The following is a 27,325-nucleotide window of genomic DNA, read 5'->3' as shown; positions in this document are numbered from 1 at the left end:
TAGTTTGCATGGGACTCAAGGATATGCATTCTTCAAGTTTCAATAAAGCAAATATTAAATATGGAACTTAAACCTTCATTCATGCCCACCTTCAATGTAACATTTAAAACCAGGTCCAGTCTTCCACTTTGGCCAATTTTCTTCTTTTAAAAAACATCTTGAGAAAACCCCATAAATACACACACACACACACTGTAGTACCAAACATAACTAAAAGGTAAAGCCAGTTATATTTTCATACCATATACACTAGCTGGGAGGTGGGCTAAAACCCACTCGCTTTCCCAGCACAATTTATGTAGCCCACCTTCTTCATGTTCAGTCTCTGTAAAAATACCAGTTGCTCAACTGGGATACATCTGAAACACATTTCGCTGTATCGTAGCTAGAAGAGCCATAAGGTCTGTGTGACCAAACTTTACACTGATTTGAGATGGGAAGTGTTAGAGAAACATATAATAAAAGCATGCCAGGAGGAGAGTGCCATCAGTTTTAAAAGAAATCAACAAACACAAGAGACATGGACAGCCTTTGATAACATATCCTCAGGCCTGTGGAGTTTTCCTACTAGGACAACCTACCAACCAGCTCCTGGCAAATAAAATCTTCCTTAGGATTTCTAAACTAGAGAAGGTTCTTGATCAGAGCTTGTTACACTCTCTTTTTTTCAGATGTATTCTACTTTTATGTAGACAGGACTACTGTCACCAGTCATTTACTTTAAACAGTTTTGACAATAAAAAAACTGGGGAGTCTGTTGCATCAAACATACCTAAATGTGTTTAACACTACAGTTAGCATTCAGGCTATCATTCCATTCACATCTGAGTGCAAGTCTGTTGGGTTTTTTCTTACAAGAGAGGGGTAAATCAGGCCTTCTGTAAGCTGAGGTGTTTTTGCTAAATGAAAACATTTCTTTCAGCACTGTAATTTTTCCCCCACCACCAGTACTGCAGTTCTTCTGTTTAAAAAAAAAAACCCACCAAAAACCCCCAGAGTTTTTTAGGATGTTATACCCCACAATAAACAAGTTAAGACTATTAGAGGTTCTTGGCAATACTCAACAAAGGAAGCCTCACTACAGCATCTGATTGCACGTTAGTGAACTGAGATCATTGTCACAAAATGGCCTGTTGGAGCAGGTCCAGTGGAGGGAGGGCTGTATCACCTCTCCTGGGAAGACAGGCTGAGAGTTGGGCTTGTTCAGCCTAGAGAAGAAAAGGCTCTGGGCCACAGGGCAGCCCTCTGGTACCTAAGGGTGGGCTACAGGAAAGCTCGAGAGGGGCTGCATACAAGGGAGTGATAGGATGAGGGGGAACATCCTTAAACTGCAGGAGGGTAGATTCAGATTAGAAGGAATGCTTCACTAAGAGGGCAGTGAAGATGACAATTAAGAAGATTTCAATTAAGGAAAATAAGCAAATATTTTTGGTTTTACCATTTCAATTTTAATACAATTAAAAAAAAGTAAATGTTATGCATGGCAATGTTTATTAAACAATCACATTTCATTTAAGCATTAAAATGCAGCAGTCTGGAAAAGCTGCCAGAAACAATGTTTGGCTTCAGAAAAGGCGATTATGAAATTTCTTCCAACAAAATTCAAATACTCTCTTGTCTGTTGATTAGTTGAATGCTCTAGACTGGAAGGAACAAAAAGTGCAAATCAGCTGAATGTTACTTTCAAAAGTAAAGTCTTAGTGTCCTACAAGCAGTTACTGAAAGGCCTCACCTCAATCTTCATTATAAAGGACAAAATTCTCCAATTTCTATACAATTAGAATTTAACATAACATTTCAAACAACATATTAATAAACCAAAATTAATTTCAGAAATAACTGCAGTATTCTGCCTACCGTGAGCACCTTTTTTTCCTTTTTCTTTTTTTTTTTTTTTAAATCTAATTTGCTTGAAATGAGATGGCATGAGATACATTCTCACTGCAAAACTGGAAACTTACATGGAACAATACAGTTACAACCACTTACAGGAACATGTTCCAGCTTAAGATAATTTATACCTAAGCATACTACTTTTACATGAAAATCTAAGATTTGTATTGTGCTATTCTGTTTCTGCTCATACGCTTTCAAGGAAAGTGACTCACCACAGAGTAGCTGAAAGTTGACCTGCAGTTTAGCTGTTTGCAAAAAGATTGCCCTTTAGCACATCATCTTTATTGGAGGACTTGTAAAGAAATGGACAAAGGCTAATAGGTAACATCTGACATTTGGACAAATTTTAAGCTCTTAAAAATGACTCTTTTTTTCTCTTTAATTTGACACAATGATTTAGTGGCAATCTAAAATAAAAATAGTATCTTTCTGACTCCTAAATCACTTGAGAATCACTTCATCTACAGAGACAGTGAAACACAGCGTGATTATCATCTTATAAAGACTCTAAGAACACACTAGCAATTCTCAATTTGTTCTTGTAAAAAGCTTTAAAAACGTTGTGGAAACATGTTCTTATACGTGGGTACTGCTGCTTGAAACCGAACAGTTGGTTGACATCCAGACAACTATTACAATTTTCCAAAAGCAAAGCAGCTTATAAGCATAATAAACAAAATTTAGTCCTAATTTAGTAATTTGTAGAATGACACTTTCAAACTGTGCAACACAAAATAATGTAGCCAACAGTAACATACAGGTACACCATTTAATATTTATTATATGCATTTTATATACATTATTTTTCAACAGCTGTACTTTTGCTATGTGGTACAATCTTAAAAATTGGCTGATTCATAGTTTGTAAAACAGAAACCTTACAAAACTCATCAAAACTCGCAAACTGATCAGAAAAGTTTTGTGGAAGACTAGAAAAAATACTTTATTGTATTAATCATGCATTACACAAACAAAATCTTTAGTTACACCATAAACTGAAGCACATCTGAAAAGAAAATAAAAGCAGGGAATAACTAGTCAAAACACAGCAGATTTATGAATCTTGAATCAACTACTTTTGTATTCTATTTGAAACGCAAATAAAAATATTTTTCACTCCAAAAGTTCTGAAACAAGATTGGGTTTTGTAATCAACTCCACTCCAGGTACTTCACCAGAAGAAAAAGAAATTCTGGGTTTGCAACTTTAGAATTATCAAATGTCCCATTTTCTCATCTATTTTAGACTGTTCAAAGAGTGCCATAATAGATATACAGGGCCCTTTAACACACTACATAAAAGGATATAAAGACCAACAAAAAGTGAAATAAATAACAATAGGCCATTAGCAAGATGGGTAATCCTTGATAAATAAACTCGTAAATACAGTAAGATGTACAAAATATCACATAGTGATAGGATGCCAAGATTAATTTTTTTTTTTTAAGAGTTCATTTGGGGGTGCTAACCCCTCTGTGTTTCATTTGAACACATTTTACAGTCCTTTATTTATGAAGACAGTTATGCGATGATGATGAATTAGCATCCTTATGCAAGGACTTAGCTGAGCTGTATTAGGCAAAAGAAGGGAAGAGTGTGGTTACACGGCAGCGGGTCAGTGAGATCTCTGTGTTTTAGGGTTCTATAATGCAGAAAAACATTATCAATACAATCTTGAGCACTGTTGTGACAGGCTAAATATATAAAAAGACTTATAAAAACTAGAATTTTATCCAAACATTTTGTGCAACTAATGCTAAAATATTTTAAGTTAAATTTCCTTTTCTTTAAAGCAAAATAAAAGTTTAAAAGGGGAATCTGTGGCATTCAACTGATAAACAGAAGATTACTAAGAGATGAAAAGAAAGCTACTCTTGGAGCTCACTTCCCCCCACAAGAGCACCACATTCCTAACCCTAAGGCAGCACACAGAGTCCAAATAAAAGTCTTTTGTAAGATCAGACTCCACGTTTGCTTAAAGACACCTAAAGAACAGACATACGCTCAGTTCATATCCAGTCAAGGCTACAAATACTGGTTTTCTTTTTTTTTTTTATTTCTCCCCACCCCCCCCAATACAGTAATTACAGTTAATGAATGAGCCTGACATTGTTCGAGATGTGGTGACTTCTCACCAACTTATACCTGCCCCACACAAGAGCCTTCACCCAGGCAGATCAGATGTAGTGTCTTTATTGGTAACCTTATTGATGGCAGTGACGCATTCCCTCTTTTTTGTCCAAACAGACCTGCTGTTATGATGCAGGTTTGTTCTGCTATGTCACACAAATACTTTGGCAAGGGCATCAGCTCCTGCACTGGCAATATATGCTTTAGATGGATGAAATGCTACATCATAAATCGATTCATCCAGCTTTTTCCTGTGAGCTGTTATTTCCTGCACACATGTCTTGCTGTCCAAATTCCATAACCTAATGGAACAATCATGGCCTGTTTAGAAGAAAAAAAAAAAAAAAAAGACAAAAGATTCATCAGATACCTACAAGCATCATAAATGCAAAATTTATAGAGCATACAGAAGATTAAAAAACCCTTACTTCCAGACATTAAATAGATTCCATTAGGATCTACAGCTAGACTTGTGACAGCGTCCAAGTGAGCAACCATAGAATGGATCATTTTACCTAAAAGGAAAATAAAGAGTGAATTTCCCGTGCATGATTGTTTCTTAAATATAACACCCCCACTATGTGCAATATAGAGTAACACACTTATTTAGTTTGTAATAATATCTGAACGATACAATTCTATTGGAAATTATCAAGTTTCAACTGCAGACTCTTGTAGAAGCAGATGGGTAAATGGCACACAACTCTCAAAAAGGCATTCCCATAGAAAGCACTCTACTTATCTGGCATCTTTACTGGTGAGAATGACGATGAAGACCAGTGACTTGCTGAGAACCTACATTTTTAGTCCCTGAAATGTCCTAATACCAGCCAAGGTAGACCAGTGTTAACAAAGCTTTGTAAAAAGGGACTGAGGTGGACTTTTGGTATGACTACCTCTGTCACTGCTAGGAGAGGGGCTACTGGTGATACCCTAGGCAAGAAAAAAAAGGAGGCAACCGCAAGTCATACTTGCCCAGAACACACTTCAGCCTCTAATATTTAGTTGTTCAGACAGGTATGTCACAAATCAGACATGTTCTCTCTCCACTCAGCTACTCTTAATCCATTTCTTTTCAGTAACCTCCACTGTCATATTCTTAACATCTTTTAACAACTCGTGATGCTTTTTGAAAAGCATTCCAAAATGTTTAATTGCACATTTAAGAACCATATCTTTCTGGTTTGAACCTGTGATCTGTTGGGTGCTATCAACTGAACCTTAATTCATGTACTGGGAAAAGGGAGCAAATAAATCCCTGTAAGATCATGACCAACAGGAAGAAGGTACAGATCATCTATTGTCAAGTTGTCTGTCTTCCCAAAGAATCTCAAGCTATTTAGTTTTTAAGATTCTTTCTGAAAAACTGAACACTACACTGAAGGTCTCTGATCACATTTTTCACCATTGTCTGAAGCATTTTAATTTGGCTATAACCCTTTTGAGATAAGGGAGACTGGAGTAACACAAAGATCCGTGTGGATACAGCAAGAATTTATACAAAGGTATTAACAAAGGTTAATTTTTCCTGTTTATTCCTTTCCTTCCCCCAACACTTATTTTGCTGTTCTGACTGCTAAGCTCCAAACTGACTTTTTCATCCAACCTCTTCTTATAATTCCATGGTTTTACTTGGGAGTACAAATAGCCAGCTCACTAATTATTTTACATTATAAAGCTTGTTTTTCCTTAAAATCATATTTTCACATTTACCTATACAAATTTAATTTGCCTGCTCTCAAATCTATTAAGATCTTCAGTTCTTCCTCATCAGTCTTCATCTTTAATACCCTAAACTAATGAATGTCAGTAAGCTGTCAACATAGTATTCCTTGTTTAGATGGTTTGTATTATTTTGAACCATTGCTGATCACTCATCCAGGATTTTTTTTATTTCACCAAATGACCGACCATTTAATTCTGTTTCCTGTTTTTTACACAATTACATGGTTCCTGCAAGATCTTTCCCTTATTTTACATCTACTTCTTTAAAGTAATAAATTTTAATATATGGACAGCTGAAATGTATTTAGTGACCACAATTCAAATGTGTAGATTCATGGCAGGTAAAAAAATGTCTTATTTTTGTTTTTAAAAACAAACAAACAAACAAAAAACCAAAAAAAAAAGCTAAAGACAGCTTCCTCGTCCCTTCTAAAAACCAAAAGTGCTCTTGAGTAAAACCAGATCGCTCCTAAGTTTTCCACAAATGGATTCTCCCTAGGTTCATCCACATTTCCTTTAAACATATTTGTACATACAAGTTAGGTTCTTTATCCTTACCCGTTTTGTTGTCAAAAAATTTGATGTGTCTATCTTCATGTGCTGTAATCGTTACAGGAAGTGTGGGATGACTTACTACTTTGTTAATATGATTATTTGATTGTACACCTGAAAATAATAAATAAAAAAATATTCACCTGGCTCAAAAAAAGGACTAAAGTTAAAATGAGAATATTTTAGCATTATAGCTTACTATATTAACTATTGTATCAATAACATTTTTAGAAAAGCATCAATTAATCTAAGAAATAAGTAATAGCTTCTTGCTTTACAGGATGGGGCTAAACCAGATAGACCCTAGCCAATGTGGTGTAAGGTTAAAGCTGTACAAGTGGTTTATACAGATGAAAAGTTTGAGAACTAGTAAACTAAGCAAGTACTTCAGAGCATCACTAGCCAAGTAGAAACAAACTGTGGCATCTGCAATACAAGTTTAGCAAGTTATGCCTCCACATCAAAAGACTTATCTTGAAAGAATAAAAACAACATAGAATCCAAATAACTGAAGCCAACCTAACCTTTTAGATTGTCAGATATATTTAGTCTTAGTTCAGCTTAAAGAAATAACAAATGGTTCAGAATCTCTTTACAAGTTCTAGAATACTTTAAAAAATATTTTTCTATCTTGATATGCCAGTGTTTTAAGGCTTGTTCCCTTAGTTTCTGTGTTTAATTTTTGTTGATTCCATTTAAGATTCCCTCTTCAAACCAGCAAAGCTTTTCCTCCAATCTGTGACATTCTATCTCACTGTAAATGCCAGTTTTTGCACCAGCTTTTACAGTAAACTGCACTACTCTGAGGGGAGAAGCAAATTCATACCTTGAATTAAGCTTTTAAATCTTCCTTCCTAGAAAGGAGTGATCAGAAACTCAAGGTTTTTCTTATGGAACACTTTTATAGATTCAAGAAAAGGTGGCTCCTTCTATCCAGAAACTTCTGTCCAGAGTTTCAGACACAAACAATTCTTAAAACCCTCCATCTTCACAGTACCTTATTTGTAGCACCAGAATTTCTTAATATTAAGGGTTCCACAGGAGAGAGTGCTTAATCACAACCTGTGCAGAGCTCTACACTGAACTAATGCTCTGCTTAACTCATTTATTACTTTTCTCAATACCCTCCATGTCAAGGCTTTATAATGAATGTGTTTTAATATGAAATTCAGACAACTGAATATTGAGAAACCTTAGCTTACAGAACAAAAACTTCCTTTCAATATCTCTAACTGGTTTCAAATCCTGCTAATCCACAGATTTTTCAATCATCTGTCTTCCAAGCACTTTTAAGCATCGAACCAACATTCAAATTCCATGATACAGGAGAGGAGCAAAATTTTTTCATTTAATTCACCATGTAATAAAGCTTGGACAAAGGTACCTCATCCAAGATGGATACGTAATACAAAGAGCTTTACTTACCAGATTCTATTTGTGAGGAAAGCATTACCACTGACTGGGATGTTTCTAAATCATAGATGACTGTGCTGCCAGTGTTAAAAGATGCCACCATATGAGCAGGGTCACAACCTATAAAGTCAACTGATGTAGGTATTCCATGCTCTAGAAAAGAGAAAAACTGTCTTTAGGAAAGAATGAAATGCTTTAAAAATTCTTGGCAGTTTAAACATTTAGTTTTAGAGAGGGAATTCCCTCCCTCAGAACAGCGCTACAGCATCACTCTCGACTACGAGATCTGTTTTCTTTATAATATTATCTTTTCCCTTTAATCCCATTGTCTAGTTTTGATAAATGGAGGTAATGAGTCTGGATGCATCATCAGTTGCCTCATAACAGATTTTTTCAAAGCCACTGTAAAAATTTACCTTTCTCTCCATTGTAAGTGCAAATACAGGGCATTTTTTCTGGTGGGTTCCATAATCTAATAGTGCCATCTGCTGAACAAGATAGTAAGTGATTCTTTACACCGCTGTAAGCAAGACTCCAGACAGCATCTGTGTGACCAATTAATGTGCCAGCTAGAACGTTTGGCTCTGGAAAAAACAGAAGTTCAGGAATGAAAACTTTTTAGTGAAGAAACATTAAATAAGTATTTCTTGTACCTCTGTATTAAATTCCAAATAAAACTGTCATATTCCCCTGTGCCCCAGCCCTGTTTTAGCAACAAATGAAGTACTACATGTGAAGTTGTTCTACACAATCACTGCAGCTTTCTTTAAAAAAACCCAACAAACAAAAACCAAAATAAAACCCAAACAAAAAACAACCCCCCCACCCAAAGAAAGAACCACACCAAACAAAGAACCCACACCAGAAGAGAAAAACAAACCACAAAATTCTCACAAAAAATACATCCCCTTTTCCAAAATGATACACTTGTCACCATCTCTGCTGAAGCACTTGCTTCCTCCCTTCAAATTCATCATCTTAAGAACGCTTGGTCACAGCCCTTCCTCTGTACAAGGTGCAAAGATGCCTAACAAAATCAGCTTTACACAAACACTGAGGCCTAATGCTGTTTTTACTCAGTGTACTCTGACACAGGGGCAATACTCAAACTCTGAAGCACCCAAATACTTAAGGGAAGATTATTTCTGCTGTGGAACAGGTTAAGCAGATTCTTCTCTCTGATATTTTATGGTTGCCTTTTACAGATTTAGTTCTGTTAAGAAGCCCAGAAGAATTACAGCAAAAATCCTACCTGCATTAACAAACCAGACCATATTTAGTAGTAAGATTATACTGACAGAATTTTTAACCTCAGAAATTGCCAGTCTCCCTATCATGGTTCTATATAGATTAAGTCACCAATACCAGCAGGAAGAAACAATTTTTGTCACACACAAAACTTGAAAAAAACCACAGTTTAGTTGATAAATGTCAGTTCCACTTCAAAAAAGCTCTACAAAACAGATCAAAATCAAGGAGAAAATTAATGTTGAAGACAACAATGGCCATGAGTTATTTATCTTTTAAAAAGGTACTGCTTACCATAGGTATCATATGGATCCACGTTAGGGCTAGGCATGTTCCACCACTGGATGGTTGCATCAAGACCACCACTGAAACACTGTTCTCCATTGGAACTAATTGCCAATGACAATACAGGTCCACTATTGGAAGATACAAAAAAATAAGTTTATTGATACTACCTACAGGATAGAACTGAAAATTTGGCTATCTACTTTAAAACAAAAACAAACAAACAAACAAAAAGAAAAAAAGAGAGAAAAAAAAGAGTAGTTAAAAAATTCTAACTCCAAAGAAGCAATTCTGTTAAAATCTTCAAGTGTGATACTAACTTGTATTAAAATGTTAATAGCAAATTAACTAAACACTATCCAAATTCAAGTAATTCAAAGAACACCATCTTATTTCTCAGAAGCAACAGTAACTACACCTACAAATGGTGATTTTTTTTACAGTACATCTGTGCCAACCTAGTAGATTGCTGTGCTGAAAGAGATGGCTATAGGTCTCTTTGCCCCTCAATTATTTTCTCATCCTGTTTCAGGAAACAGATAGTAACCTATGCCCCAGTAAACTGGTTCAGAAAAACAATCCCAGAAAGACTACTTTTTGGCCAAAGTTAGACTCCTACTACTGGTTTAACTTCAACCTGTTTCCTGTGATATAGACAAGCACAAGCTGCAGTCCAAAGGAATCAGCAGGTCTACTCCTTTAGACACTAAGTTTAACTACATTGTAAAACCATGTTCCCAAATTGAGATGCCTGCCTCACTTCACAGGCCATGCTCAGGATATAAGAAGTTCAAGGGTCACTTAAGTGCAGATGAGCAAACTAGAATTACGTAGTTGAAGATGGTGAGAACAAAGGATGTTGGCTGAATCCACCTACATATCTGTCAAATAGAGGAAAGCTGGGCTGAGAGGGAATGCTGCTCATAGACTGCCTCAGGGAGGAAAGAAGTACTTCACTACCAGTCTCATTGGAATTCACAGTGTGGGGGCCAGTTCTGTATCAAAAGATCCCCAAACCTTACCTTTTGATATTCAGTAACAAAAGCCCAAATAATAGCTGAAATTGAGACAGACATTTGGAGAGGAATTCAATTGGTCAGTGACCCTCTATCACTCAATGACGACTTGTATTTAAAACATGAGGACAAATAAGTCACTGAGCCCTAGGAAAGACAGTTTTATGCTTTCGCTAGTAAGGTCAAGAATAAGACATTATGATCTATACCAAGTGGCTTAAGGGAATTGTGTATCAACAGTTTCATATATTTTTTTTGCTCTAAAGTCCTGTTAGCATTGGTATATTTTATCTTTCTGCTATTCTAGTAAACTATCCTTATCCCAACCCATGGGCTTTTGGTTTCTTGGTTTTGGGGTTGTTATTTGCCCCTTCCTTTTCCCTTCCCTTGCCTCACACCTCCTCCCCCCATTCTCCCCCTCCTCTTTTCCTTTAACGAGCAGGCAGCTGTATGGATCTCAGCTCTCAGCCAGAGTAAAACCACGACACCCCAGCCTTTAGAGGCCTATGCATGAATTAATACCCATGCCCTACCTACAACTTTGGCCTACCCTGACAATTGAAATTCTCTCTCTGATTCTTGCTCAAGCCCATAAAAAATTCAGAATCCTTCTAGTCACTTGCCTGATGTCCTGATTTCTCACTCACTGAATGTGCTTTCAGTGGGTGAGGGGCTCTTTTGGTGCTCATAACTGCACGTGTACTTCTAATTTCTCAGACCTGTATCTGAAGATTATTTGGTAAGACTAACAAATTCTACCTTATCTTCTTCATCTATCATATATAAAATCCACATGAGCATCATGCAGGTGATTTCATTATCGTCTTCTACAATCTCTCCTTTCCATTGCAACTAACAACATCTGCCATTGTTCTATCATAGACTGCAACTCCTGACAAGGACACAGTATTTACTTTTTTTTTTTTTTACATAGTATAATGAATCTTTTCTATAATATGTGAAAATAGAATATATTAATGGCTTTTAAACTGAAGTGACTTATGAATTCATGAGGTAACACTAATAAATTTATCAAGCATTAGCTATTTCAAATACTTACATGTGGGCCCTAAATGTGTAGATGGGTTCTACATCTAACGAGGCACTCCTGGAAGAGAAAGGAAGGGTTATTACACTACATCAATCTCTACTGTCAAACCCTAAACCCATTTAAAATATATTTCAATGGCATTTAAAACACAATTGATATTTTATAAAAACCCATATACTTGCTTTTTGGCAGGAACCGTTTTCTGCAAATTCCAAAGTTTGAGAGTATGGTCCTCAGAGGCTGTAACCAGCACAGGCTCTACAGGATGAAAAGCTAATGCCCGCACTCCATCAAAATGACTGCGTAGCGTGTACTTCGGGTTCCATGTCTTTCGGAAGGCATCTTTATTAGCTGGCAGCTTAAAAAAAGAAAAGGAGTCATTTCATCTTGAGTTTAAAAATGTATTTCCCACACTGTAGGAAAACAGGCTATTTTTGATTTAGCTAATAAATGCAGACTTAAGATTGAACATGTATTTACTGATCCATCTATGTGCATCTGTAACTACTGCTCTGGCATAGAAGGTAGTCTACAAATTTGTCTATTGTAAGAGTTTCTTTCATTCCAGAGTGGAATGGAATAAATGCTGAGCTTAAAAAAAACAGTTTCAATCCTTTTGTGCAATGACACTTTAATTCTTGTTCCCGGAAGATAAACATTTCATTGTTTATCATGTTCTCCACACCAAAGGAACAGATTACAACTGTCAAACACAACAAAAGTGAGCTTCAGGTCCCTAGTGAATGATCTTCCTCAGGGGAGTAACTTGAGTGGAATGACAGGAAAGACATGTAATTCTTGAATACTTCTACATGTGAAGGTATGTACACAGAATAGGCAATACAAATTTCAACAGGCATTTGTTATGATTTTAACAATAACTACCTATAAATAATTTTAAAGTCTTTAGTGAGTTTTAAATATATTCATGAGACAATAACTTAATAGTTATGTGAAGAAATACACAAAGTTTGCTTTACATATTGTGAACACCCAATTCACACTCATAATCTATAAATCGTTAGGCTAAAATACAGAAAATACAGGTGCTAAATATTAATTATAGGTAAATCAGAGTTCCCAGAAAATATAAAATTCTTCTAGTGACCAGAAGAGACTAATTTAGAGCTTTGAATATCATTTATTACGTAGTAAGTCAACCCCTAAATGACTATATCCACCTTGTTCCTAAGCTGCCATCATAAGGAGAAACACAAGTGCAGGTAACTTCTCTCTTCCTATCAAGTAGTTATGAAGGGAGTTCAGAAAACTGACCTTAGTATAGATGACCAAAATTAGCAAACTAAGAATGAATGGAAACTAATCCTATCCTCTGCCTTACACACTATTCACCATCTAATGGTTAAAGCATAATTCTTAATTGTAGGATAGAATGTCTCAGTATCCTGAGATACTTTAGTAGGGCCTGTAGAGACAGGACAAGGAGTTTTAAGCTAAAAGAGGGTAGATTTATACTAGATGTAAGGAAGACATTTTTTACAATGAGGATGGTGAGACACCAGAACAGGTTGCCCAGAGAGATGGTATATGTGGCATCCCTGGAAACATTAAGAGTCAGGTTGGTCAGGCCTCTGAGCAACCCAACCTAGTTGAAGACACCCCTTTTCACTGAAGGGGGGCTGGACTAGGAGACCTTTAAAAGTCCCCTCCAACCCAAACTATCCTGTGATTCTGTAATTTTCAGCAACACTATTAAAACCTTAAATCTCCCACAGCTAATAATCTTAGTACTGTCAGGACCGAAAATAAAAGTCAGATCATAATGTATCATATACCTTCCCTAAGTATTTCTGAACCAAATCTATATCCTGGACTAAATTACCACTACTCACTCAAACTAAATTTGATTCTATCCAACCAAAGAAATTACAAGTGCTCAGCCAATAAAATTTACTGTTCTGAGTTACAGATGTGCAGACATATACTTTTTATATTAATGTAAGTTTTTGGCCTATGTGCAAATTAAGCCAAATTCAGATTAAGTAACAGAAACTCATTATGCCACACAAGTAAACTGAATTGTTCATTTCTTTAATATCAACCAAATATATGTCATAATAAAGAATTCTTTCCAATCTTCCTAATTCAGAGTATATTTTATACTGAAATATTTTAATAGAGATTTAAAGTTATTTAGCACTACACTGCATACAAGCTTCATTTTTATGAATAAACTTTGCAAGAAGGCTTGCTAAGAAAGCAAGCTGACCAGTTGTGTATTTCCAAAAAATCATACACCTCAGAAAAAACACATTCTGACCTGGAAAAGGGATTTCCTGATGACAAAAGATAAACATGAAACACAAGACAGGCCAGAGTAAAATGTAACACTGTATTAGTGTTCTAAAGTATGACATCTTGGATGCCTCTCAAAACAGAAGGCATGGACACACTGCCGCACTGAGTCTTAAGAGAGTCATGAGACAGACTGTGGAACCATACGGCTTCGCTAACTCCAAATGCCATTTTCTTTAAACTTTGGTGGACTTTACTAAACAGGACCAAGAAGGATCAGCTGAATCTTTGATCCTAGCTCCCTCTCTGCTAACATCCACAGAGTAGATGCTTAGATTAGTAGGGTTTAATCAAACCCAAGAGCTGTTCTCCTCCACAAAACCACCCATCAACATCCAAACAAAAATTCTGTGTAGTCGAGGAGTCACAAAACACTTAACATACCCCCCCCAAAAAAAAAACTTTACCACAAAATCTCCTTAAACTTTGAGCAAAATAAAGAAAATACTAACCATACACCGTAAGAAATTGCTAAACAGATTAGAGGAGAAATCAGAATCGGAAACACCTGCTTTATAATACTTGTTCAAACAAGCCTAGTAAAAATCCCTTTTTGTCTTTGTTCTGTTTGTATGGTTACACAGGCAAGCAGTCTATACATTCTGCCTTGTAAACAAACAGCAAACCAGGCTGAAAGAAACTACACCTGAGTTAAACAAACAAAACCAACCAAAGCAGGGAAGGAAGCTCTTCCTTGCCACTGCAGTGAACAGAAACCCTACAGCACAGTAAGGAGACACGTATTTCCCCGTCTCAGTCAACTACAGTAAAGAGAGGCATTAGAAAGCAATAATTAGTAACTGTAGTCAGTCTTCTAATGTTTTAATCTGTTGTTCTTTAATAATATTGTGAACTGGAAAGTTCCAAATTTAGATGCAGCCAGTCCTACAGCAGAAACAACCACCATCCTATGCAGTTATGGAATCCAAGAAGACACAAATGGGAGCATTTATTTTTTTAAAAATATTATATCCTAACCATATAAGAAACTGCACACACTGAGGTAAAACAACTACACATCGAAAAAGATGTGACTTGAGATGACAAGGAGTGAAATATCAAAGGTAGTGGAATCCTGATGTGGCTTGTTTTATCCATACACCATAATGGCTTTGAAGAGCATGCAGCCACTGGAAGCACAATGCAAGAAGTGGGAATATTAAGCCTTCTGGGTTTTTTTTTTTTTTTGGGGGTTGTTCCTATTATTTCACTTAAATCTTAACCTAGTTTAACATTATCTGCTTATATAGAGATTTACTGAGCTGGCTTCAGCTAAGTTCATAGGGGCATGAGTTTAAGATATCCTACAAGTACTGTGTTACAGGTACAAGATAACACATGGCCTTACTACATTGCAGATCCACAGTTGCAGGAAACAGCTTCAGAAATTAAGAACTATCAAGGAATTTTTAACCTGAAGGAACATTCTGATGGAGAACTAACAGCATCTGAACTTCAGTCTCCTCAGATCCACTGCAGGAAAGAGGTTCCCTTCTCAAAATTATATAAAAAAATCCTTTCCATCTGGTGTTATTTGACACTTAAATACACACAAAGAAGTCAGAAGCCTCCACATATTTTTCAGATATGCTTTAAAAGATAGCAGATATGCTAGGAGCACTGGGAAAGGAGGACTGGATAGGAAGCAGGGAAACCAAATTAGAATTACAGTCAATCAGTTCTCATTCTTATTTGGCGGATGATCCAGTAAGAAAGTGAAAGCATTCTAACTTTGTCTCCTGTATCAGCCAGGTATTAAAGCACGAGATAAACTCTCTGCACATACTTTCCAAACCAGGCTGTAATTAAAGAGCCTCTAATGAAAGGTCTCAATGAGAAAATTTTGAAAATTCAACTATACTGAAGCAGTAACATCATCCTTTATCTAGAGTATCACTGACACCTTCAAACCTCCAGCAATTTCGTGCAGTACTGTGTTCTGTTGCAAGTTCCTTTTTAGCTCAGGCAACATTTCATACTCGTATTTTTAAAACCTATGTTCTCTCCTTCAAGTTTCCCAAAACCAAAGGAGATTCTGAATTGTATTGTGCAAAATCAATGCAGAATAAACATTCTATTGTCAGGTCTGTCACCAGATTCTCCTGAAACAGTTTAATCAGATGGTGTCAATTATATTATTCATTGTAATGTTCCCTGAGTTTGTCTTGGTGCACCTTCCTTTTTCTTGGAATAAGCAAAATGGCTACACACACTCTTTTATGAAGAAGCTGTGCTCTACAAAAGAGAATACCACCTTACAAAGTTGCGATGTTGCAGGCAAGCAACATCAAAATCAGTCTTGCTTCTGCAAGTCTCTCATAGGCTATCCTCTGTAGTCCAGCCCTCCCAACAGTACTACTAGAGTTCTTGAAGGAGGCATCACAAGTTCCTTCTTTTACATCAAAGACATTCTGGTAATCTCTTTAGCACAGAAAGATGTATGGCACTTATTTGCCATTATGGCATCAGAGCATATTAATGATTACATTATTTTGATCAAAGATACTTCTAATTCAGCACTGGCCTCTAACAGTAGCTAAAAAACAACCAAAAATCCTTAAGTACAAGAATAGTGATGATGCTTCTCACTGTTCTTCTGGACTGCTATATTTTCAGCCCAAGAACTTCTTGTTCCTTCTATGTATATAGTAATTCTCAACAGAGAGAAAATTGGAGAACAACAGATAATAGGGATCTATAATAAAGTGTTTTGTTAATACCAGAATTATACAGATACTGGGAATTAAGCTATCAATCATGATGACATTAAAAAAGCCAACACAGAATGGAGCCATGCAAATGACTGAGTGAGCCAGCTAGGGAAGGCACCCTGCTGGACCTGTTGTTCAGGTGGGTGAGGTGATAGTTGGAGGAAACAGCAATCACAAATTGAGAGTTCTTAATTTTTAGGGAAAAAAAGGGGAGGGTTGGAAGAACCGCGACACTGGACTTCCAGAGGGTGGACTTTGGCCTGTTGAGGATCCTAGTTGACAGACTCCCCAGGGAGCAAGTCCTGGAAGAGAAAGGAGCTCAGCAAGGCTGGACCCTCCTCAAGAATGAGGTCCTGAAGGCCCAGGAGCAAGCCATTCAACTGTGCTGAAAGTCAGGGCAGTGGGGAAAACAACCTGACTGGCTGAACTGAGAGCTTGGCTGAAACTCAGGAAGAAAAGGAGAGTTTATGATTGCTGGAAGACGGGGCAGGGAACCCAGGAGGACTAGAGGGATGAGGTGAGGGAGAAAATAAGAAGGGCCAAAGCCCAAATAGACCTCAATCTGCTGTAAAAGACAACAAGAAACAATGTAAGTACATTAGTAACAAAAGAAAGGCCAGGGAGAATCTCCCACCTTTACTGGTTGTGGGGGGAACCATTGTGATAGAGGAAGAAGAAAAGGATGAGGTACTTAATGCCTTTTTTACCTCAGTCTTTACTAGTAAGATCAGTTGGTCTCCTTATACCCAGACTCCTGAGTGGAAAGATGGGGACAGGAAGCAGACTGAAGCCTCCATAATTCTAAGGGAATTGGTTAGTGACCTGCTCGGCCATTTAGATCCCCCCCAAGTCGTTGGGTCCAGATGGGATACGCTGGAAGGTACTGAAGGAGCTGGCAGAAGTGCTCACCAAGCTGCTTTCCCTTATTTACCAGCAGACCTGGCTGACCAGAGTGGTTCCACTTGACTGGAAGCTGGCATACGTTACACCCGTCTACAAGAGGGGTCTGAAGAAGGACCCAGGGAACTACAGGCCTGTCAGCCTGACCTCGGTGCTGGGAAAGGTGATGGAACAAATCATCTTGAGTACCATCATGCAGAACATGCAGGATACTTAGGCAATCAGGCCCAGTCAGCATGGGTTTATGTAAGGCAGATAGTGCTGGCCGACCTGATCTCCTTCTACGACAAAGTGACCTGCTTAGCAGAGGAGGGGAAAGCTGTGGATGTTGTCTAGCTGGACTTCAGTAAAGCCTTCCACACTGTTCCCCACAGCATCCTCCTGGAGAAACTAGCTGCTCATGGATTAGATGGGTATACTCTTCACTGGGTTAAAAACTGGCTGGACGGCCAGGCCCAAATCGTTGTGGTGAATGGAGTTAAATCCAGCTGACAGCAGGTCACAAGTGATGTTCCCCACAGCTCAGTGCTGGGGCCAGTCCTCTTTAACATCTTTATTAATGACCTGGATGAGGGGACTGAGTGCACCCTCAGTAAGTTTATACACAACACCAAATCTTGTGGGAGCGTTGATCAGCTGGAAGGCAGGAAGGCCCTACAGTGGGACCTGGACAGGCTGGATCAATGGTCAGAAGCCAGCTTTATGGGGTTCAGCAAGGCCAAGTGCTGGGTCCTGCAACGTGGTCACAATAACCCCAGGCAACGCTACAGGGTTGGGGCAGAGTGGCTGGAGAGCTCCCTGGAGAAAAAGGCACTGGGGATGTTAGTGAACAGCTGGCTGAACATAAGCCAGCAGTGTGCCCAGGTGGCCAAGGTGGCCATCGGTATCCTCACCTGTATCAGGAATAGTGTGACCAGCAGGAGTAGGGAAGCGACTTCCATTATACTCAGCTCTGGTGAGGCCACACCTTAAGTACTGTGTCCAGTTTTGGGTCCCTCACTACAAGAAGGATGTTGAGATGCTGGAGTGTGTCCAGGGAAGGGCAACACAGCTGAAGGGTTGAAGCACAAATCCTGTGAGGAGTTGAGGGAACTGGGGCTTTTTAGTCTTAAGAAAAGGAGGCTGAGGGGAAACCTTCTCACTCTCTACAACTACCTGCAAGGAGGGTGTAGAGAGGTGGGGGTCGGTCTCTTCTCTCAGGTAACAGGTGATAGGAGGAGAGGTTTCAAATTGCACCAGAGGAGATTAAGGTTAGATATCAGGAAGAATTTCTTTACTGAAAGGGTAGTCAAGATTTGGAACAGGCTGCCCAGGAAAGTGGTGAAATCATCCACCCCTGGAGGTACTTCAAAGGCTAGACGTTGTAGATGTTGTACCTGAGGACATGGTCTAGAGGTAGACTGGCAAGGTTTGGCTGTGGTTGGACTCGATCTTAAAGGTCTCTTCCAACCAAGGTGATTCTATGAAAACACAGTATTACAGACCAACCCTAATGGTCATCATACTAATCAGTCCACACACTGATTTTCTATCATGCACCCTATCTTGGAAGTTTGGGTGCCTGACAAATATTTTAGACTTTTAAAAGAAAAAAGATTATAATGTCAAACATGTGCCTTATGAGACAAATGTCAGGATGCCCTTCTTGAAATTTATAAAGGTGTGACCCGACAGACCTTGATACTCCAAACTTCTGAACTCAGGAATAAAGCAGACATAGAATGCAATGCAAATGCAAAACCAACCAGTGACCGAATCTCACAACTGTAGCTGCCTCACTACCGAAAAGGGTACCATTTAGTTTTTTGATGTCTCATTTACTGTCAGTAAAATGGGAATAACACTTAAAAATAACATCACCTGACAAGTTCAGAAGCTTGATTTGAGATTCTAAACAACTTTAAAATATTTTTCCTCATACAAGTGAGCATTAAAAACAACCCCCAAACTACTCCACTTCATAAATCTCAGCTGAATATGCTACTAATTAGGAGTGGTAGTTAGGGACATCCAGTACTGGATGTTTCAAGTCTAAACTGCCTTAAAGCATTTACAACTGGAGCTTTTGAAAAAGACAAATTTTCTTTGAAGTCCACTTGCTTATAGGTTTCACTGAATTTCTTTTTTTTAAATAGGTAATAATTTTCAAAAAAATTCTACATGACCCTCAAGTCAAACCCATTTGACTACACAAAAGATTTAGGTAGGCAGAAGGCAAAATCCTGAGAAAGTTAAAACACAAAGAGCTGAAATTGAACTCCGATGTTGTTACCCAATTTCCCAGAAGTGTTGTGTCATTTGAAATGGAACAGTCTTAAGAAAAATCTTATACAGTGAACAGGACAACATATTATACAAATTTTAAAATACCTAAAATATTTTTAAAAGTGCTTTCATTTATCTTTATACAGTCTAGTAACAGAGGGATGGATAAATGACATTTTCATTTGTTATCCAGAAAATCAAACTATGTAACGTAACACCCTGTACTATGGCAGAAATGGTTCATTACAGCAATTGATCGTCCTACTAGTTATGATATGAAGAGCAACAACAATTTTTTTTTTTTAAAAAATGTGTGCAGTCACACACAAGATTTCTTGAACCCTGTAAAAAGCTATAAAACATTTCTTCACTTTGCAGATTCTAAAAATCCCTAGCAACAATTTCCACTGCAAACACCATGCATCTAACTTGCAAAGTTATAGAAACAAAGAGAGGTACCTTAACAGCAATGATGACCCCCCCCCAAAAATCATAACCCACATGTAAATACAGTATGTACAACTTACCTGAACATGCCCCTAAACAGCCATCAAATGTTACTAGGCAAAGAAAAATTACTATAACACTACTGGTAGTAACTTAATGAACATGGTTCAAAAGAAATATCAAAACACTCTGTACTGCAGTAAAAATACACCTTACAAGCTTATATCTGAAATATATATAGACTATATATAGTCTATGCTGCTAACACTATATAATCAGAGGGGAAAGCAAAGAAATAAGTTAATATCAGTATTTGTTTTATCTTCTCAAAACTCTGTCAGTGTTTATTTCCCCTTTTTGGTCAAATTTACATTAAAACATCAATCTCTATTTTGTACTATAAGACATTACTCCAGTGACAAAATCTGTATTAAGTTATTTAAGGAGAAAACAAACAAGAAAACAATCACTTAGTTTTGATGCCCACATTACTTAGTCCATTCACAAGATGCCCCCTCCTCCTCCCAAGTACAAGTTTTTGCCAATGAAACCTTTGTTCTCTGCATCTGTAATGTTCAGGGCAGGGGAGAGGGAACCAAATTATTATTAAATTAAACTGTATAAGGAATTTTAAAATAAAATTGCACTTACATCATAACTATAGTCTGCATCATTTGTAACTGTCAAGTCTGCAAGGTCTCCAAGGCCCAGTACACTTAACAACACATCATCAGAACCCATAATAAATGACTTGCCTCCTCCAGGTGGAAATGTTATTGGCTCAGCTACAAAGAACAAAACAATTTCTTTAAGTCTCAATGTAATAATTCAAAGTGATGAAAAACAGCATTATGAATCACTTAAAAGCAAAGCAGAGTTTAAATCTGAAGTTGTATGTACTACATATTGCCCGAACTAAAAAAAAAAACCAAACCAGCATGATGACACACACACATGTACAAACACACACACAAATAGTAAATACACAGTTCTTATATCATGCTTTGTCATTTGATACCAACTTAGTTTACACAGGTGTTCAACACTACTGACAAGTGACTTGACATTACATTGCAATATCAAACATACTTCCCAGGTCTCTAAATGTTCAGGTAAGTATTTCATTCACTACACCACACTATCTGCTTTGTATCCACTTGCAATTATGTCTCTGTACTTTATACTACTCAAATGTCTTTACTTGTGTAAGGATTTTACACCTCTCAGGCTAAAGGACTCCTATAAAACATCTCAGAAAGATATTGGATTCTAATTTAAAATACACTCAACTGATATTTATCATTTGCTAGCTATGCCTTCCCAGAATTAAAATGTAACATCTCTCAATTATAATTTACAATTAAAACAAATGATAAATAACCGTTCAGTCTGAATTTACATCTGAATAATGAAGTCTCAAATATTCACCCATATTCTTTACACTCTTCAACAAATCTCTAGATCTCATTCTACCCACAAATACCAATTTAGCAGTAAGGAATAGTAATAAAGGCTTAAGCATTATGATATTTTAGAAGCGGCTTTTACTTAACAGTATTCCTTTCTGTGCAAAAACTAGGACACTTGTTAGGTAGAATATCTAATTTTTAACTATGTGTGATATTTAGCTAAATGCAAAAATCTGCAAAGTATGTGAAATTATATTTCACATTTTTAAAAGTTAAACTTGCTTGACTTTTGGATTTCACTAATTTGGAATATAGAATTAAGGTCTCATTTTAAAATAATTTGCTTCTAAACGTCTCAGAATACCTTAAAATTCAGAAAATAGTGTTTTCAGATTTGAAAAACATCCATATCCGGTTTTTTGTCTTACAAAAAAAGTTTCAGACAAGAGGACTAATAATCAACACATTCCTGTTTTGAATATGCATCTTTATTATTCTGCATTGCCACGACCTGAGGGTAACCTATTTATGTTCCACTCCAACTGAAGAAAGCCACTAAGACCCAGTGTGAAGTTAGAGATATCTGGCATGAGTGCTTGGGCTGTACAAAGAAGAGCCAGCCTAGCAACGTCAAAAAAATAACTTCAGGAATAAAAAGAAGTTCTAATGCTTGAGAAATACTGTACTATTTGGCTGGCCCTGGGTAGAGCCAGGAGTTGGACTTAATGATCCTTATGGGTCCCTTCCAACTCAGGAGATTCTGTGATTCTGTTTAAAAAACCATAATCTTATTAGCACAGCCAACACAACTGTACGTGAGAGTCTAAGAATATCATCTATGTATGAATAAATGCTGTTCCTATAATCACATAAAAAGAACCAAGAGTATCCTAACTGTGCACAATTACCTCTTTGAAAACATTCCCCAACATACACAAAGGTCTTGTCTGATTAGAATACTATGTTAAATGAACAGTCCAAAGTAGCCTACCATGCCCTTATATGAATAAGCTTTTAATTACCATTAATATTTTACTAGGTACCTCAATCAGACTGTCTATTCCAAACCACTCATATAAGAAAAAGATGTATTCCTAGAAAACACCTAATTATTGTCCATGTTCCCACTTATTTCCTTTATTATCATTTTTGGGGCTTTGGGTTTTTTTGGGAGAGGTGAGGGGTATGCAGTCATCCATGCTTATTACATGAGACCAAAATTTCTAAGGACTGATTTCCTAGTGAAAGTGCCTGAGCTGAGTACAAAAGGAGATAGAAGCAGTACTTTATATGAAGGAAGAAATAAAATAACAACATTCTATGGGTGAACCTAAATTGTGAAATCCTCAAATGAACAATTAACTCCTCAGTTACTTCAGACATCAAGTTTCTTTTCTCACAGTGTGTGTGGGAAGGAAGCTACAAAAGAAAGAAAGTTTTTAAGGGTCTCTGCTGTTGTTGTCGTTGTTTGGTTTGTTGTTTGGGTTTTTTCTTAAATTATTTTATTTTTACCTTCCACAGATAGACTCTAATACTTTTATTTGGAATTTCCAAACCTGGCTTATCTCTGTCTTGACAAGGTCCTAGCCTCCCAAATAGTAGAATCCATTTACAAGCCAAACCTCCCAAAGTCATTACACACCAGAGCTGCTGACCACTGGGGAACGGAAGCAGTGTTTATTTTAAACTTGAGGACCCTCTCCACCTCTGCTATCCTGTTGTGACTCCTATTTGATCTTTAGGGCAGACCCAAAAGGTTTAAATATGCCCCGGAACTTGTCATGCTAATTCTGTATGAAATTAATGTCATCTGTCCTTATCAGATCGATTTTAGTATGTTTTTTACTAGAAATGGAAAAACCATTACCATATTGACAGTCTATGTTATAACATTTATCAAGCTTTATTTGCATCATTATTTAAAACATAAAAAATTAATGCTATCTGAAATTTAGAAGCATATTCCTCAATACTAATGTTGCCAACATGTATAGTTTTATAACTACATTTTCATTTATTTGCATCATTAAAAACATTTAAGTTTAAAAAATGGCTGAAAGCTCTTTTTATAAAAAGAAAAATACAAAAGACATATGTCTAAAAATAAAGACCCAAAACTCTGCATATAAAAACCCAATGCAAATGTATATGCAAATGATAAAGTTAAATTACATATTGAGTGTTTTTAATCTTTAAAAAAATACAAGTGTTTTTCTAACATGATGAAATATTGTCCTCATAGAATATATACATTTAACTAAGTTTGCAATCAATAAATACCAATTAAAAATGTAAACTTTCTTTGCAGGTGAAACTAGTGAAATAAATGCAATGATTAAATATTTGCTTGATGAATCCTAATCAGCATTTCTTACAATCTGTAGATACTAAAAAAGAAGAACAATAGGTGAAAATAATTTTCTGTACAATACAGTGGATGGAGAATCACGCTGTAGTTAATTCTACTTCTGAAAATCATGCAATGTGGTGAAATGGAAACCCCAATTTCGTACGGGCAAAACTATAAAATATTATTGCAGCAGGACAATTTTCTCATTGTATTTAACCAGGCATTGAGAGTGGGGGGAGAAAACCCAACATACCCCAAACAAAAAACCAAATAAAACTCCACACCTTTAGAGGTATAAATTATATTCCTGGCCAATTAGAACCGTAATTTACTTTCCTCTGAGTCCCCAGCTCTGCTCAGGCAGAAAAAAAAAAGAAGGGAGCCTAGTAACACTTTATTCTCTGTACAACACCAAAGTTATCAACCACTATCAGAACTGTAACACACCAGAGTGCAGCATAAACCTTACATACAAGTCACATGAACATTATGGCTTGGCATTCATCAGCATAGGGTAGTGTGTCACAGCTAGAAAGCGTAAAGTTGTGTGCAAAATACTTAGTTTTTAAAACACAGCTGAATAAATAATTGAGCAAAATCTGCATTTTTATGATCATGACATATTTGGCCCTGTTAACAAGGGACAGACCTAGAATGAATTTGAAGACAACACTGAGTCTGCTTGAAGTTTTGTACCATATGGTACAGACAAAAAACTTAAAAAGCCCCATAGTCTTCAAAATGCAACTTCTGATCACACAGGAACAGAAATTATTATTATTATTATACTCTAATATTCAAGTTTAAAAGTTATGCAGAAACCACAATTAGCAGATAGCACAGTAGAGATATTCTTACTACTCCTCTTAATGAATAAAGCCCAAACTACACTGATAAGCTGAAAACATTTAAGGACATTAAATAGCATGAAAACATAGACCTGAAGGCACAGTTTCTTTGAATATAGTATACAATATTTATCTGAAATATAGCACAGTGTTTCAGCTACAGGAACCAGTAAGACCAATTAGTCAGTGCCTATCAAACTCGAATTTAGCAACTATTTCTTTAAAAATACTGTTTTGGCCAGTGTTATTGTAGAAGTCTCTGAGACAAGAGCTGTATTCTCCTGTCCTCAACAATGAACATAGGTATTTCCCTGCACAACACACGTGGCTTAAGAAAAATAGCTTAAGACAGACTGAGGGATCTGTAACTGTACGGTCACATGTGCTTAATACCTTGCAAGGCTAAAAAGAAACCTCAGTTCTGTAAGTAGTAAATCTAAATACAACCTAAATGTACATCCACAAGTTTTAACCAGTGGAACTTAACCAGTAGGTTTTTCAATTGCACTCCACAGGTAAATTTGACCGGTTCATCTTTAATCAATAAAGATGAAGAGGAAGGCAGTATTAGAGAAGGTTGGAAGAAACTTGCATAAAATAGAGATTGGGAGAGCAAACAAACCTACGTCCCTGCAAAGTTTTTATTTTTCTGCTTGCCCAGTGACAGCATTTATGGGGGTAAGGGTGAACAAAGAATAGGAGAGCCAACAGATTATCAAGATCACGAATATAAAAAACTTTCTACTACTGGTATAGCTGATAACATCTCAGGGTCACAGACCATCCTAAAGGAGCCACAGATGAATTCAGCTGAGTATTCTGTATTAATGTGCTCTGAGGGAAGAGTTTACATAAAGGAACTATTTTCCTTGTTTATCATTGAAATTAGAATACCATTAAAAAACGAAAAGGCATATAAAAGATTTTGGACTACTTGGAGAATAGCTTGCCACTAACTTCCATTGCATCAGATAATACTGAAATTGAAACCAATAGTTTGGAAAGAAGTAAATAGCATCTTGAACACTTGTGTATAACGATTGAGAGAATTTTTAAAAAGAAAACATTAAACTTGAGGAAGAGAGACAAATTAGTCTCATAACTTCAATTACCACTTTTAAATTTCACTTTAAAACACAAACTGTGTATTAAATGTTAGTACTCACCTTTTTTTTTTTCCCCTCAATAAGTAACACCCTATTTGTAAAAGGTTTTGCTAACAGGGGGTGGGGAGGTGTCTTCAACAGGGATTTAATAGCGAATAGTTTCGACACACTGCTGTACGTTAGGTTCTTTAAAAATACTCATAAAATAATGGTGAGTCATGATAAGCCACAGAAACTTAAGCCATATTCTCATAAAACCATTTGGGAAGAATTGCAAATAAAATAATAACGTGGCAATCTGCAATTGCATTAAGCTTTACAGAGGGGACAGTAAATTACAGCGTGTGCTTTCTAAAAGAAATCTCCTGAAATGTAATAAGTAGCTGAATTTTTTGTACCTTCCTCTGCTCTTGCACCTTCATGATCAGTCATTCTAGAAGAGGGTGACCTAGATTGATTAATGATTCCTGAAGGGATGTGGGGTATCTCATCATCGCCCAGATCAGCTATCATGTCGTGAAGTTTTGTCCTGTTGACTCCTGCAAATTAATGTCAGCAGCAAAAATTCATTTGATCGCTACCGCTTGATTTGTCTGAAGTCTAAAAATCCATTAAACTAATGAAACAAGAATAATTACTGATGGGACCTCAATACAACAAAAACAGTGTTTTGCTTTTGTCTTGTGTATTAATTAAATTGATCTTTTGGAAATCAAAGGAGTTAATACATCAAGTCTGAAAACTACATGCAAACAGCTTTAATTCTCTAAATTCAAGAATTACTTTGTGTTGTGCAGATCTATTCTACAATTTCCTGTAGGAGAGAAAAAAATAATCTTACAGCCCTACTGAGAAGTCAAGCCAAATATTAAAAGAACATTAACTAGTAAACAAAATACAAATGAATTAAACATTTGCTCATACTATTACACAGCTTAAGCTATACTAAACAATATAACACTGAAAAACAGAGTGCAAATAAAAAATAAGCTTAAAAATGAGGGTAAAAGTACAAACAACTCAAAATGGGGGTGCAACAAACAATTAACTTTCCCTGCTGTTGAATCATATTTTAATTGTACAAAGTGTTTAAAAAACACAATAGCAAGAATACTTCCATGGATGCAAGTAGACCCCTGCTATCTTTAAACAGCCAGTGATTTAGTATATTACAGAATAGTTTGGGTCGGAAGGGACCTTTAAAGGTCATCTAATCCAGCCACCCCTGCAATGAACAGGGACATCTACAACTAGATTGGGTTGCTCAGACACCCATTCAACCTGGCCTTGAATGCTTCTAGGGATGGAGCATCTGCCGCCTCTCTGGGCAACCTGTCCCAGTACCTCACCACCCTCATCAGAAAAAATGTCTTCCTTATCTAGTGTAAATCCACCCTCTTCTAGCTTAAAACCATTACTCTTTGTCCTGTCACAACAGGTCCCACTAAAAAGTTTTTTCTCATCTTTCTTTTAAAGTACTAAAAGCATGCCAAAAGGTCTCCCTGGAGCCTTCTCTTCTGCAGGCTGAATAACCCGATCTCTCTCAGCCTGTCTAGTCATCTTTGTGGCCCTCTGCTAGACCTGCTTGGAGAGGTCCATGTCTTTCCTGTACTGGGGCCCCAGAACTGGATGCAGCACTGCAGATGGTATCTCAGAG

At 36.8% G+C, this 27,325-nt stretch overlaps 1 protein-coding gene across 1 annotated transcript in view; it reads right to left on the bottom strand.

Moving 5' to 3' along the window:
* Positions 1-1,431: 1,431 nt before the first annotated feature.
* STRN3 (striatin 3) overlaps positions 1,432-27,325 on the bottom strand; it is a 63,300-nt gene continuing 37,406 nt past the window's right edge. The window contains exons 8-17 of the mRNA XM_084263435.1: positions 26,067-26,207; positions 20,607-20,740; positions 11,499-11,674; positions 11,326-11,373; positions 9,259-9,380; positions 8,133-8,300; positions 7,729-7,869; positions 6,310-6,417; positions 4,455-4,541; positions 1,432-4,347 (exon numbers count right to left, since the gene is read on the bottom strand). Of these exons, the coding sequence (XP_084119561.1) occupies positions 4,178-4,347; positions 4,455-4,541; positions 6,310-6,417; positions 7,729-7,869; positions 8,133-8,300; positions 9,259-9,380; positions 11,326-11,373; positions 11,499-11,674; positions 20,607-20,740; positions 26,067-26,207 (1,295 nt within the window). The 3' untranslated portion in view covers positions 1,432-4,177. The remainder of the gene's footprint in view (positions 4,348-4,454; positions 4,542-6,309; positions 6,418-7,728; positions 7,870-8,132; positions 8,301-9,258; positions 9,381-11,325; positions 11,374-11,498; positions 11,675-20,606; positions 20,741-26,066; positions 26,208-27,325) is intronic.

The sequence above is a fragment of the Gallinula chloropus genome (genome assembly GCF_964237585.1).
Source record: "Gallinula chloropus genome assembly, chromosome: 4".
Taxonomy (NCBI): Eukaryota; Metazoa; Chordata; class Aves; order Gruiformes; family Rallidae; genus Gallinula; species Gallinula chloropus.
Note: the sequence above shows the minus strand (reverse complement) of the source record. Positions and strands in the feature narration are given on the sequence as shown.